The sequence below is a fragment of the Syngnathus leptorhynchus genome, chromosome 4, assembly GCF_054491065.1.
Source record: "Syngnathus leptorhynchus isolate UIUO chromosome 4, UIUO_Slep, whole genome shotgun sequence".
Taxonomy (NCBI): Eukaryota; Metazoa; Chordata; class Actinopteri; order Syngnathiformes; family Syngnathidae; genus Syngnathus; species Syngnathus leptorhynchus.
This window is the reverse complement of record NC_141198.1, coordinates 3283358-3297091: the sequence shown is the minus strand read 5'-3', so window position 1 is coordinate 3297091 and position 13734 is coordinate 3283358. Positions and strand designations below refer to the sequence as shown.

Sequence of the window (13734 nt, the reverse complement as noted above, 5' to 3'; positions counted from 1 at the left end):
TTAGTGCGAAGGCGAAGGCCTTCACACTATTGTTATTCCTGTCCTTTATTATTAGTGTGAAGGTGAAGGCCTTCACACTATTGTTATTCCTGTCCTTTATTGTGTGAAGGCCTTCACACTTTTGTTATTCTACACCAGGGGTGGGCAACCCGCGGCTCCAGAGGCTCTCTGGAATTTTTGCAAAAATGCGTGCAAATGGAAAAATATGTTGGGTTTTGTTGTTGTTGGTTTTTTTAAATATGGTTTTTAGATGGTAAAGGGAAATGTGCTTTCAGCGGTTTGCAAACATATTTTTTAAGGTTGTGTGAAACATATAATCATATCAATATAATATCTAGTATTGGAGTGCTTGTGTGGATTGGTGGGGGGTGAGGAATGTGCAGGCACACTGCATGAACTTGTTTTCTTCTAAGAGTTATGGAACAGGCCCAGGAAGGGAGTACCAGACGAAGGGAGTACGGGACGGTACAGAACGAAGGGAGTACCGGACGATAACACCTCAAGGTCGGTGAGGAACGAGAACAAAGAACAATACCACGTCCAGGTGGTTGGGCTTCGAGAGGAAAACAACCAACCCCCTGACCACAGTGATGACACCTCGACGGGGAGGAGATGACCATCGACCAATCATCACACAATATTTTGCATGCTTTAATATTCATATTGTGTTTCTTTAAAACTGGGCAACCCGGAAGAATGTGTCGTCTTTTGGTGGTCACAAAAACGCACGAGTTTTAGTGTGAGGGACCCGGGACCCAGGCCTGTATTAGTGCGCTTTGTTAGGAATAAACAATTGGTCAATTTGGTCTGATTGATCTACCGGTCTTCTCTTTGACAGAACGAACTCGCAAAATTGTTAGGTGCGCCAGTGTGTGGATTGGGACATAGAAACTTGTGTTAAGTGTTGATCGCAATTTGGAGTCAGATCAATAGCTAAAATCCGTATCCTAACAATGGTAATCATGACTCAACCATTCTTATGCTGTAAAAATGTATGTAGTTGTAAATATATTAAAAATACAGAATTTAAGAATGACGCCAATTGGCAAAATTGCGTCATAGCCTGCGACACAGAACAGGTGAGTTGTAATCATTCAGAAAATTAAAGACATGCCTCTCTTCGCAAAAACTGTGAAGGAAAGGGTAATGAAAATTGCATTATTTTGTTGGATTACTTCATTATTGTTTATAAGAAGAATACTGAGAAAAAGTGTTTTTGTTGTTTCACTTTCAGTTTCACTCGTTGTGTTTAACACTGAATGGAAATAAAGGAAGCAAGACTGTCACGTCTCGTCCCCAGCCGTTCCACTATGTGTGCTCGCCCCTCCCCTCCTGTGTGCCCATGATTAGTTTGATTATTCTCACCTGCCTCTTGTTACCTGTCGTGTATATAAGTCCTGTCTGCCACTCACGCCCCGTCGGATCATTGTTGTCTTGATGTCTTTTTGATTCCTGAGGTCGTAATGTTGTTGTCGTTACGCTTCATGTCTTTTTGGTTCCTTCCGTCTTCAAGTCTGTGTTGGTTAGTCCGTCAGTCACGTTATCGTTTTGTTAAGTTAAAAAGTCAGCCTGGTCCAAGCTGCACTTGGTCGCTCTGCTCCATTTCATCCATGACAGAATGATGCGACCATCGCAGTGACCAGCTCTTGGACCTCCCTCCACCACCAGCTCCCGTCAGCAACGCCCGATCCACGTCCGTCGTCCAAGCTTGTTCCAGCGCGATCGGCTCCGCTGTCGCCGTTGGACTTCGCTCCAGCAACACCAGCTCCGCGGCCACCATCGGAGTTACTCCTGACCCCATCGGCTCCGCGGCCGCCATTGGACTTTGCTCCCGCGACGCCGTACCCGCGGTCGCCGTCGGAGTTCGTCCTGGCGCCATTGGACTCACGGCCGCCATCGGGCCTCACCGCGGCTATCACTGGACCTGTGGCCGTCACCAGACTTCGAGCCAGCTGCGCCGGACCCGCGATCGTCCCTGGTCCTGCTCCCACTTTTGCAGCGCGTGGTGGCTCCTGCCGCTGTGCACAGTTCTGACTCCCCCGAATGCCGCTGATTGCGTTTCTGACTCCCCTGTAGACTCCCTGAACGCCATCGATTGCGGTCCTGACTACCTGAATGCCGCCGATTGCGGTTCTGACTCTCGAATGCCGCCGATTGTGGTTCTGACTCCCCTGAATTCCGCCAATTACGGTTCTGACTCCCCGGAGGCCGCCGATTGCAGTTCTGACTCCCCTGCCCGAAGACCGCCGATTGCGGTTTTGACTCCCCTGAATGCCGCCGATTGCAGTTCTGGCTCCCTGAAAGCCACCAATTGCGGTCCTGGCTCCCTGAATGCCGCTGATTGCGGTCCTGACTCTCCTGAAAACCGCCGATTGCGGTCCTGACTCCCCTAAATTCAGCCGATTGCGGTTTTGACTCCCTGAATGCCGCCAATTGCGGTGTTGACTCCCTGAACGCCGCCAATTGCGGTGTAGACTCCCCGAATGCTGCCGATTGCGGTTCTGACTCCCCCGAATGCTGCCAATTGCGGTTCTGACTCCTTGAATGCCGCCAATTGTGGTCCTAACTCCTTGAATGCCGCCAATTGTGGTCCTGACTCCCCGAATACCGCTGATTGCGGTCCGGACTTCCCCGAATGCCGCTGATTGCAATTCTGACTCCCTGAATGCCGCCGATTGCGATTCTGGCTCCCCCGAATGCCGCCGATTGCGGTTTATGTCCTCAGAGTTGCCGCAGAGCGCGGTTCATGTCCCCAGAGTTGCCGCAGAGTGCGGTTAGGACTTTGCCATGGCCGGTGTAGCCATTTGGGCAACGAGCTAGGCTAGACATAGAATCAATCAACACTAAGTATTTTGGCCCCGCATTTCATGGTGCAATCAGACCTTGTGAGTACAGCCTCCTACGACAGTCATCACCCACACATCACCACGCATGGATGACTTTAGACCTTCGCGTGATAACCTCAGACCTCAGGAGTGACATCGGAACCCTGACTCAGCCTTCACATGCAGCAAGGCACACATCTTCCCCAAAGCCACCGGACAGTCTACATATACAACAGGGTCGGTATTCTCCTTCTCATGCCAGCCCTTCACACATGATAGACTTTGCCAAGTTTCTTGCTCGCAGAGAATTAGTGACTACTGGCATCACAAAATTTGATGATACGCCAGAGAATTTTCTATTCATTCCTAAATACAACACAAGGCTTAGGTTTATCATATAGTGAAGAGCTGGACTTCTTGGTGAAGTGGCTTGGTCAAGACTCGTCTGAACATGTTCAGAGGATCCGTGCTGTTTGTCACAAGGCCCAAACCTGCTCTACAACTGTCCTGGGATAGACTGCATGAATGCTACGGCGCACCAGAAATAATTGAAAATGCCCAGTTCAAAGGAGTGGATGATTTTCCCCGTCTGTCTCCTAGAAACAACACTAAGCTAAGATTGCTCAGTGATCTCCTCATGAAGCTATTAGCAGCCAAAAAAATTGATATCTTCTTGGCCTTGCATACCTCGACACGCCAAGGTGAGAAAGCTCCATTCAAGCCAAGTGAATTTAAGACTGCTGTATCTGTGCGCAAAACAGACGTGTCTGGTACCACTGATGCAAACACCTTAAACGCCACGGATGATGGAAAGGAAAACAATGATACGGCTCGTTATAGCCCTGTGCACAAGAAAACACACCCATTGGAAAAATGCAGATCATTTAGAGCAAAAAAATTACAGGAAAGAAAAGAGATTCTTAAAGAACATAAACGCTGCTTTAAATGCTGCGCCCCAAACCACCTTGCCAAGGATTGTCAAGCATCATTGAAATGTGGTGAGTGTGACAGCCAAAGACACAGCTCTGCGATGCACCCAGACACCTCTCTGCCTCCCGATCAATCGGCCCTTCCACAAATAGACATAGTGGCACAAGGAAATTCCCTTCTCGAAGTGACGTCACGATGCACTAAAGTTTGTGGCAAGAGCAACCTCCCACGCTCATGCTCAAAGGTGTGCCTGGTGCGCGTCTTCCCTGAGGGCCAGCCAGATCGCTCTGTCAAGATGTATGTCATACTTGACAATCAGAGCAACCACTCACTGGCCCGCTCTCAATTTTTCCACCTTGTCAAAGTCAAGAGCAGCCTCTCCCCTTACCTGATGAAGACCTGTGCGGGCACCACAGAGATGATCAGCTGGAAGGCGGCGGGCTCTCAGATCAAAGCAGTGAACAGAGGTGTGTGCCTAGACCTTCCACCTCTCATTGAGTGCAATGAAATAATGAATAACACATCTGAGATTCCAACTCCAGAGGTAACCCTCACACATACACACCTGAAAAACCTCGCTCCTCTCATTCCCAAGCTGGATCATGCCGAGATGATGATCCTGTTGGGGAGAGATATGATCCGTGCACACAAAATGAGAGATCAAGTCAAAGGTCCTCATAACGCAACTTCTGCCCAGCGCCTGGACTTAGACTGGGTCATTATAGGCGAAGTCTGCCTTGACAACGCCCACAAGCCGACGCTGAGCGTCTTCAAAATCATGTGCTTCAAAATGGACGTCCGTCACTTCTCATTCCTTGCCAAAACAGCATCTGTGTGAAAGAGAAACCACGCCACGGCGAGGAGGACAAGTATGGTCACACTACACATACGTTGAAACCATTGCCAGTCGAGGATCAGCTCGGGCAGACTGTTTTCCAGCGGACAGCGACAACAAGTGTGCCATGTCCTATGAGGTGGAGCCTCCTGTTAGCGTGCTGAACCGAGCCATGCCACTCGTCGACAAGCCCTTTTACGGCGTCACCGTGCCTGAGGACGTGGGCGTGTCCACTTCGCTGCTGAGCATCAACGCCAACGGGGCAGCCCATCGTTTTCACCCTGGCCGGCGGTGACCCGTCGCGGCAGCTCGACATCGGCTTTGACATCGTGCTGTACCCGCTGGACTATGAGACAGCGCCCTACTACAACCTCACGGTCAGAGCCGCTGACACGCTGACGGGTGGCAGGTCCGAGGTGGACGTGGTGCATGACCTCAACGACAACGCGCCCGTCCTCCAGAAACCGGCGTACTCGGCCGTGCTGCCTGAGAACCCCATGATCGGAACTAGTTTCCTACAGGTGTCTGCTCAGGATCAAGACTCGGACAAGAACTCCAGGGTGAGCTACAAGATAGTGACGGAAATCCACAACAGCAGCGACTACTTTCACATGGAGCGCAACAGCGGCCTGCTGCTGATGGCGTGGCTGCTGGACTACGAGCGCAGGCCGCACTTCAATTTTGTGGTGACCGTCGCGCCGGAGCTCAGCACCGACATCAGCGTCACAGTGGACGTAGCCAACACCGACAACAACCCGCCCGACTTCAGCCAGACGCTCTACAAGGCCTTCGTCAGCCAGCTGGTGCCGCCAGAACACTTTGTCACCTGCGTTCTGGCCTCGGACGCCGACATAGAGGCGCAGGTACAGGATCCTGTCTGGTAACGAGCGCATGACATTCTTCATAGAGACAGAGAGTGGCATTCTGCGTCTATCTAACAAGAGGCAACAAGACATGAAGCTGTCGTATCATCTCAACGTCTCTGTGTCTGACGGTGTCTTCACCAACACGGCTCAGGTGGTGGTCTACGTGCTGGGAGCCAACCTGTACAGTCCAGTCAGAGGTTCTATCTGGCAGAGGTCCCAGAGAATGCACCACTCAGATCACAGGTCACCACCGCACAGAGGCTAGATCGAGAGGACCCTCTCAACAAAGACCTTCTGAGAGGTCAGTGGAGGCAAGTGCTGGCAAATGAATTCTGGAACCGTTGGAGAAATGAGTATCTGAGCACTCTCCATCCAAGACGTTCTTCCAAGATTACTGCTCACTTCAAAGACAGCAAGGATGCTCGGAGCCTGTGGCGAGGCATACAGACAATCACGGACTACAAGCCCGCGCCGCAGAGCTGTGAGGGCGACGTCCCTCTGCTCAACAAACTGAACCGCTTCTTTGCTCGCTTCGACGCTCAGAACGACACTTGCCCGCTGAAGACCCCTCCCCATCCGGACGAGCAGCCTCTGTGCCTCTCTGCCGTTAGTGTGAGGAGGACGCTTGCTGCAATCAACACCCGTAAGGCGGCGGGCCTGGACAACATCCCGGGACGGGCGCTGAAGGACTGCGCTGAGGAGCTGATGGATGTCTTCACGGACATCTTTAACATTTCCCTGCAGCAGGCCGTCGTCCCAGCATGCTTCAAGGCTGCCACCATCATACCTGTGCCAAAAAATCCTGCTCCCTCCTGCTTCAATGACTACCGCCCTGTGGCACTGACCCCCATCATCATGAAGTGCTTTGAGCGGCTTGTCTTGGCGCACGTCAGATCTGTTCTTCCCCCCACCGTTGACCCCTTCCAGTTTGCCTTCCGACCCAATCGGTCCTCTGAGGATGCCATCTGCTCTGCCCTCCACTCTGCCCTCACCCACCAGGAGAACAGGGACTCGTATGTGAGATTGCGGTTTGTGGACTTCAGTTCTGCATTCAACACCATCGTTCCACAGCGTCTCATTTGCAAACTTGACAAGCTGGGCCTCAGTACCTCCCTTTGCAACTGGCTACTGGACTTTCTCTGTCAGAGGCCTCAAGTAGTGCGTGTGGGCGACAGTGTCTCCGGCAGCATCACGCTGAGCACGGGGGCCCCTCAAGGCTGCGTGCTCAGTCCGCTGCTCTTCACCCTGCTGACGCATGACTGCACTGCGACCTACAGCAGCGACCACGTGCTGAAATATGCCGACGACACGACTGTGGTGGGTCTGATCACCGGTGGCGACGAGACTCACTACAGATCGGATGTCAACCTTTTGGCCGCTTGGTGCAGGGACAACAACCTTCTGCTGAACGTCAACAAGACCAAGGAGATTATCATTGACTTCCGGAAGGGTCATGCCCACCACCTGCCGCTGACCGTCGACGGAGCTGTGGTGGAGAGAGTGAGTAGCACCAGATTCCTGGGGGTGCACATCAGTGAGGACCTCTCCTGGACCACCAACACTGCGTCATTGGCGAAGAAGGCTCAGCGCCGCCTGTACTTTCTGCGGAAACTCAGGCGGGCAAGTGCTCCTCCCGCCGTCATGACCACATTCTACCGTGGCACCATTGAGAGCGTCCTCTCCAGCTGCATCGCTGTGTGGGGTGGTGGCTGCTCTGAGTACAACATGAAGGCCCTGCAGCGCATAGTGACCACTGCGAGTAAAATCATCGGGGCTCCACTCCCCTCCCTGAAGGAAGTTTACGCCTCCCGTCTCACCCGCAAAGCGGCTGCGATTGTGTGTGATGAGAGTCACCCCGCTCACTCTTTGTTTGTACTTCTGCCCTCTAGGAAGAGATACATATGCCTGCGCTCCCGCACCACCAGACTCAGGGACAGCTTCGTGCTCCAAGCTGTCCGGATCCTGAATTCCCTCCCCCCTCCACCCTCTGCTACATGACGTCCTGTTCTTTTGCGCTATGATCTGGCTGTCTGCTGTTAGCGCGCTTGCTCCGTTTTGCTGCTCTTATTTGTCTATTTATTTATTTATTGTTTATTATTTGGGTTATTTGCTTCTTACTTATTGCTGAGGCAAAAACCCGGGCGTGGGAGGAGTTTGGTGACGTCACGGAGAATGACTTCCGGACGGCTTCGAGGAAACTCTGGTCCATCATCCGGCGTCTCAGTAGGGGGAAGCAGTGCACGGTCAACACTGTTTACAGTGGAGATGGTGTGCTGCTGACCTCGACTCGGAACGTCGCGAGTTGGTGGGCAGAATGCTTCGAAGACCTCCTCAATTCCACTGACACGCCTTCCATTGTGGAAGCAGGGCCTGAATACTCTGAGGCGGACTCTCCAATCTCTGGGGTCGAAGTCTCTGAGGTATTTAAAAAAAACTCCTCGGTGGCAGGGCCCCGGGGGTGGATGAGACCCGCCTGGAGTTCTTAAGGGCTCTGGATGTTGTGGGGCTGTCATGGCTGACACACCTCTACAACTTTTCGTGGACATCGGGGACGGTGCCTCTGGATTGGCAGACTGGGGTGGTGGTTCCCCTCTTTAAGAAAGGGCACCGGTGTGGGTGTGTTTCAATTACAGGGGAATCACACTCCTCAGCCTCCCTGGTCGGGTCTATTCAGGGGTGTTGGAGAGGAGGGTATGTCAGGAGGTCAGACCTCGGATTTAGGAGGAGCAGCGTGGCTTTTGTCCTGGCCGTGGAACAGTGGACCAGCTCTACACCCTCCGCAGGATCCTCGAGGGTGCATGGGAGTTCGCCCAACCAGTCCACATGTGTTTTGTGGACTTGGAGAAGGCGTTCGACCGTGTCCCTTGGGGGATTCTGTAGAGGGTGCTTTGGGAGTATGGGGTGCCAAGCGGTGGTTGAAGGGCGGTTTGATCCTTTTTGTTTGGTCCGCATTTCCGGCAGTAAGTCGGATTCGTTCCCAGTGAGGGTTGGACTCCGCCAAGGCTGCCCTATGTCACCGATTATGTTCATAATTTTTATGGACAGAATTTCTAGGAGCAGCCGAGGCGTTGAGGGGGTCCGGTTTGGGGACCTCAGCATCGCGTCTCTGCTTTTTGCAGATGATGTGGTGCTGTTGGCTTCTTCAGGCCGTGATCTCCTACTCTCACTGGAGCGGTTCGCAGCCGAGTGTGAAGCGGTCAGGATGAGGGTCAGCACCTCCAAATCCGAGTCCATGGTCCTCGGTCGGAAAAGGGTGAAATGCCCTCTCCGGATCGGGGATGAGATCTTGCCCCAAATGGACGAATTCAAGTATCTTGGGGTCTTGTTCACGAGTGAGGGTAGGCTGGAGCGCGAGATCAACAGGTGGATCGGTGCAGCGTCGGCAGTAATGCGGACACTGTACCGGTCCGTCGTGGTGAAGAGAGAGCTGAGCCAAAAGGCAAAGCTCTCAATTTACCGGTCAATCTATGCTACTACCCTCACCTATGGTCACGAGCTATGGGTTGTGACCGAAAGAATGAGATCAAGGATACAAGCGGCCGAAATGAGTTTCCTCCGCAGGGTGTCCGGGCTCTCCCTTAGAGATAAGGTGAGAAGCTCGGTCATCCGGGAGAGACTCAAAGTAGAGCTGCTGCTCCTTCACGTTGAGAGAATCCGGATGAGGTGGTTCGGGCATCTCATCAGGATAGCTCCTGGACGCCTCCCTAGGGAGGTGTTCCGAGCATGTCCCACAGGTAGGAGACCCCGGGGACGACCCAGGACGTGTTGGAGAGACTACGTCTCTCAGCTGGCCTGGGAACGCCTTGGGATCCTCCGGGATGAGCTGAACTAAGTGGCTGGGGACAGGGAAGTCTGGGAGTCCCTCCTAAAGCTGCTGCCCTCGTGACCCGACCCCAGATAAGCGGAAGAAGATGGATGGATGGATGGATGGATGGATGGATGGATGGATGGATGGATGGATGGATGGATGGATGGATGGATCATAAAAGTACATCACAAACCAGCTAATGTGAAACTGCAGTCGATATATTGGATAACAATATTTAGGCATATGTATGCATACACGTTATTTAAAACCTACTATAAGTAAATCGTAAATCTACATTCTGGCTTATATAGTTCACGCAAGTAGACGCAATATGTTCACTGACTGATCCGTTGATGCACGGGAAGGCAGTTCACCAATTGACTCATTCGCAAACGGGAGAGTCAGGATTCGTTCCCTCACTGATCCGTTCTCGCGATGAACTGGAAATGCGAATCACTCACTCACTGATTTGTTCACTCACAGATTTGTTCGTTGGTGAACGGGAAATGCAATTCACGACTCGTTCGTGAACGGGAAGTTACATCATTTTCTTTTTCATTTTGTTTTACGGCGAGGTGGCACCAGCTTCAATGGGCATTACCGACACCTACTCGTTGAAGTCATATGAACTGAAAAAAGAACAAATCAATTTAGGAAGTGATTTGTTCACTCTTGTTCACTGAAAAGATCCGTTCTTTTGAACGAATAGTTTACTTACGGGCCAACACTACCTCACTCTGTCAGTCTGTCTCGTGATGCCACTGTCACCGGTCCTCGCAGGGCCGGAATGGGAGATTTTTTCAGGCCAGGAGTCAGTTATGTAACCGGGCCACCCTGGCCTTGCCCAAACTTGCATGTTCACACCCACACTTAAATGCATGGGCACAAGCAAAATGCATTTGTGCGCACACACATGCACACAATCATTCTTTGGGTTTTGTTGTGGGTGGTATCGGAAAAACAAATCAAAATCTCTAAAATGAGGGCGAGGAAAATAATCAAAAGTCTCTCTGAGTCTGACTGTCGGTCTGTGTCCTGAGTTGGCCTTTCCTTTGCACTGCTACCTGGACTTGTCTTGCCAGTAAACTCTGCAACTGCTGGGAGTGTCAGAACAACCAGCATAATAATTATATTATTGACAAGAACACATTTAATCAATATCATAAGAATGATATGGTTAAATACATGCTTTTTTCGTCAAATGTTTCATGCATAGTCATAGCCTATTCAATTCCATGCATTGATAGATGACTGTCCTTTACCTGTCAGCTCCTCTGACCTCATACTGGGCCTACTTTCTGAAGCACCAAAACTGGCAATATTTCCATCTTTATATAGGAAACATAGACATATATTTTCATATAAATTTTGCCAGGGCCAGTTACAAAGTTTAGAGGAATGTGCAAATAAGAAGGACTAACAAATATATATATATATATATATATATATATATATATATATATATATATATATATATATATATATATATATATACATATATATGTGTGTATATATATATATGTATATGTGTATGTGTATATATATATGTATATGTATGTATATATGTATGTATGTATATATATATATATATATATATATATATATATATATATATATATATATATATATATATATATATATATATATATATATATACACACACACCCTAACCCACACACACCATTCCATCCATCCATTTTCTGAACTGCTTATCCACGTAAGGGGCTTTCACCACAGGAAAGTATTCAGGAACTTCCCCATCTACCCTAGTAGTTGTGTGGTTCTTGTTCACAAACATGCAACAAAGGTTCCGGTTCTGAAAGGTTCCACCAGGGTCTTCCTGAATACATACTTGCTACCAGGGTCTTTGTTTACCTTCCTGGAACAGTTGAGGGGACATGCTGTGGCCGTGCTGTACTGACAAACGCTGATTGGTTTCTTCAACTTGCGGGTGAGTTGTTTTGGGTGTGGGTTGTTCTCATCCCAAATATGCACAATTGTAAAACATTTTTTTCATGGGTGAAGCCATAGGGAAAAGAAAGTCGGTTAAGAAAACCAACTCCCTAAATCTTTTCCAAAAGAAATGATGTTACACTCTTAATTTGTGTCGTGCTAGTATGCCACTTAGGCATTCGATTATCATAATTTGTTTTCTATGTGTGCGTTTAGTTAGTCTTTTTAACTTAATTTTCTGAGGAAATAAAAGCTGAATTCGGCAATATGATTTAAAAATCCAAGTTGATAAACAATACAACAGAATCTCGAGAAACATTTTATTTCACTTATACTAAAAACGATCAAAAACATGTACAATTGTAAACTAAATATTGTTTACAAGAGATGAATAATTTTAAATGCTGTAATTAGTATAGATGGCATATCACCTGTGCTTTTAAGAAAGTGTATTTAAATTGCTTTAAAAATAAAAAGCAGTATTCATTAAATGTTGCTTGAAATTAAATCACATATTAATATGTACAGTACTTGTAAAAAATTGACATCCCATTATTTACAATTGTTTTTCATAGTTCATGAATTAAAAAAAAAATCCATAATCAAGAAAAGCCACACAAATCCCTGCTACCTTGACTCCCAAAAGTATATTATTCTTATTTTTATCCGCTTGTGATGAGTCTTGAAAAATTTGAAAATCGGTTGCGAGACACTGCAGGTTTGCATCATTCACTGGAATACCAACTTGAGATTCAAGGTCGATGATCATAATCACTGATCATCCTTTTGATGTGGGACAGCTTGGACCTGAGATACCTGCACTGCTTCCTATTGATCAGGTAATCAGGGGACTGAAGGAAAGGAATGCAAAAACAAAACTGAAACAATATCATATAACAAACAAAACAAAAAAAATATGGCATTTTAAATGACTTACTTTCTTTAAGTTCTTCAGTCTGGTGTACTGTTCCATGGCATCCTGAAAATGAAAAAAAACAACAATTTATTTAAATAACAACAACAAAAAAATTAAAGGTTTGACCATCATACAATCATGTGCATGATGAAATTGCCAATTCACTACGGTTCCCTATATTAGCAAGGACTAACCAACATAATTTTCTTCATACACAGGTACTGGAGCTATATTTCTATTTATATTGTGCAGCAGCTGCATTTATGGGTGTATTATTTTATTATCTATGTTGAGCAATCAGGCTGCCTTTATCACCAGCTAAGGTTTACAAAGGAAGTTTTGACTTTTTCTGTTTTGTTTTTGGCAGCACGAGTCACGGACAATCGGTTTAAGAACAAAGTTTAGTGAATTTTTTTCAGTTCATGTGCTGTGAGCGTTGATACATGAAAAGTTACACCATCTGTGATTTCTCTCACACAGAGCGTAAACATAATTAGATCTGACCTTTACCAGCTTGTACCTTTCACACAGCAATGCATTCTAATTTTTTAATTTGCAAATGTACTAATATTTAGGATAAATTGATTTGCTATTGTATTATTTATTTATTCTTGAGTTAATAAGGCCTCAAAATTTGTATCTTCTGAAGTAACAAAGAAATTGACCACACCGTTCATTCTTTAATGAACACCTCTTCCAAGTCAACTGTCCATTTAAATTTGAGAAAAACAAAGGCTCCCCTCCGTGAGTCGTCACCTTATCGTGGTGGAGGGGTTTGCGTGCCCCTATGATCCTGGGAGCCATGTTGTCTGGGGGTTCATGCCCCTGGTAGGGTCACCCATGGCAAAAGGGTCCTAGGTGAGGGGCTAGACAAAGCATGGCTCACCAAAGCCCATTATGATGAAAAACAAAAATGGACTCAGTTTTCCCTCGCCCGGACGTGGGTCTCTGGAGCCAGGCCTGGAGGTGGGGCTCGAAGTCGAGCGCCTGGTGGCCGGGCCTTTGCCCATGGGGTCCGGCCGGGCATAGCCCGAAAAGAAAACATGGGTCCCCCTTCCCATGGGCTCACCACTTGTAGGAGGGGCCAAAGGGGCCTGGTGCAAAGTGAGCTGGGTGGCGGCCAAAGGCGGGGAGAACCTTGGCGGTCCGATCCCCGGCTGCAGAGGCTGACTCTAGGGACATCGAATGTCACCTCTCTGGCTGAAAAGAAGCCCGAGCTGGTGTGTGAGGCAGAAAAGTTCAGACTAGACATAGTCGGACTTGCCTCCACACATAGTTTGGGCTCTGGTGAAAGCCCTCTCGAGAGGGGCTGGACTCTCTTCCACTCTGGAGTTGCCCACGGTGAGTGGCGTCGAGCAGGTGTTGGCATACTTATTGCCCCCGGCTCGGCGCCTGCACATTGGGGTTCACCCTGGTGAGCGAGAGGGTAGCCTCCCTCCGCCTTCGGGTGGGGGGACGGGTCCTGACTGTTGTTTGTGTCTCTGCACCAAACGGCAGCTCAGAGTACCCACCCTTTTTGGAGTCCCTGGAGGAAGTGCTGGAGAGCGCTCCTCCTGGGGACTCCGTCGTTCTACTAGGTGACTTCAATGCTCACATGGACA

At 48.8% G+C, this 13734-nt stretch overlaps 1 protein-coding gene across 1 annotated transcript in view; it reads right to left on the bottom strand.

Annotated features, from left to right (window-relative positions):
- Nucleotides 1-11523: 11523 nt before the first annotated feature.
- Nucleotides 11524-13734, bottom strand: part of oclnb (occludin b) — a 40361-nt gene continuing 38150 nt past the window's right edge. The window contains exons 8-9 of the mRNA XM_085911003.1: nucleotides 12155-12196; nucleotides 11524-12068 (exon numbers count right to left, since the gene is read on the bottom strand). Coding sequence (XP_085767129.1) covers nucleotides 11970-12068; nucleotides 12155-12196 — 141 coding nt within the window. The 3' untranslated portion in view covers nucleotides 11524-11969. The remainder of the gene's footprint in view (nucleotides 12069-12154; nucleotides 12197-13734) is intronic.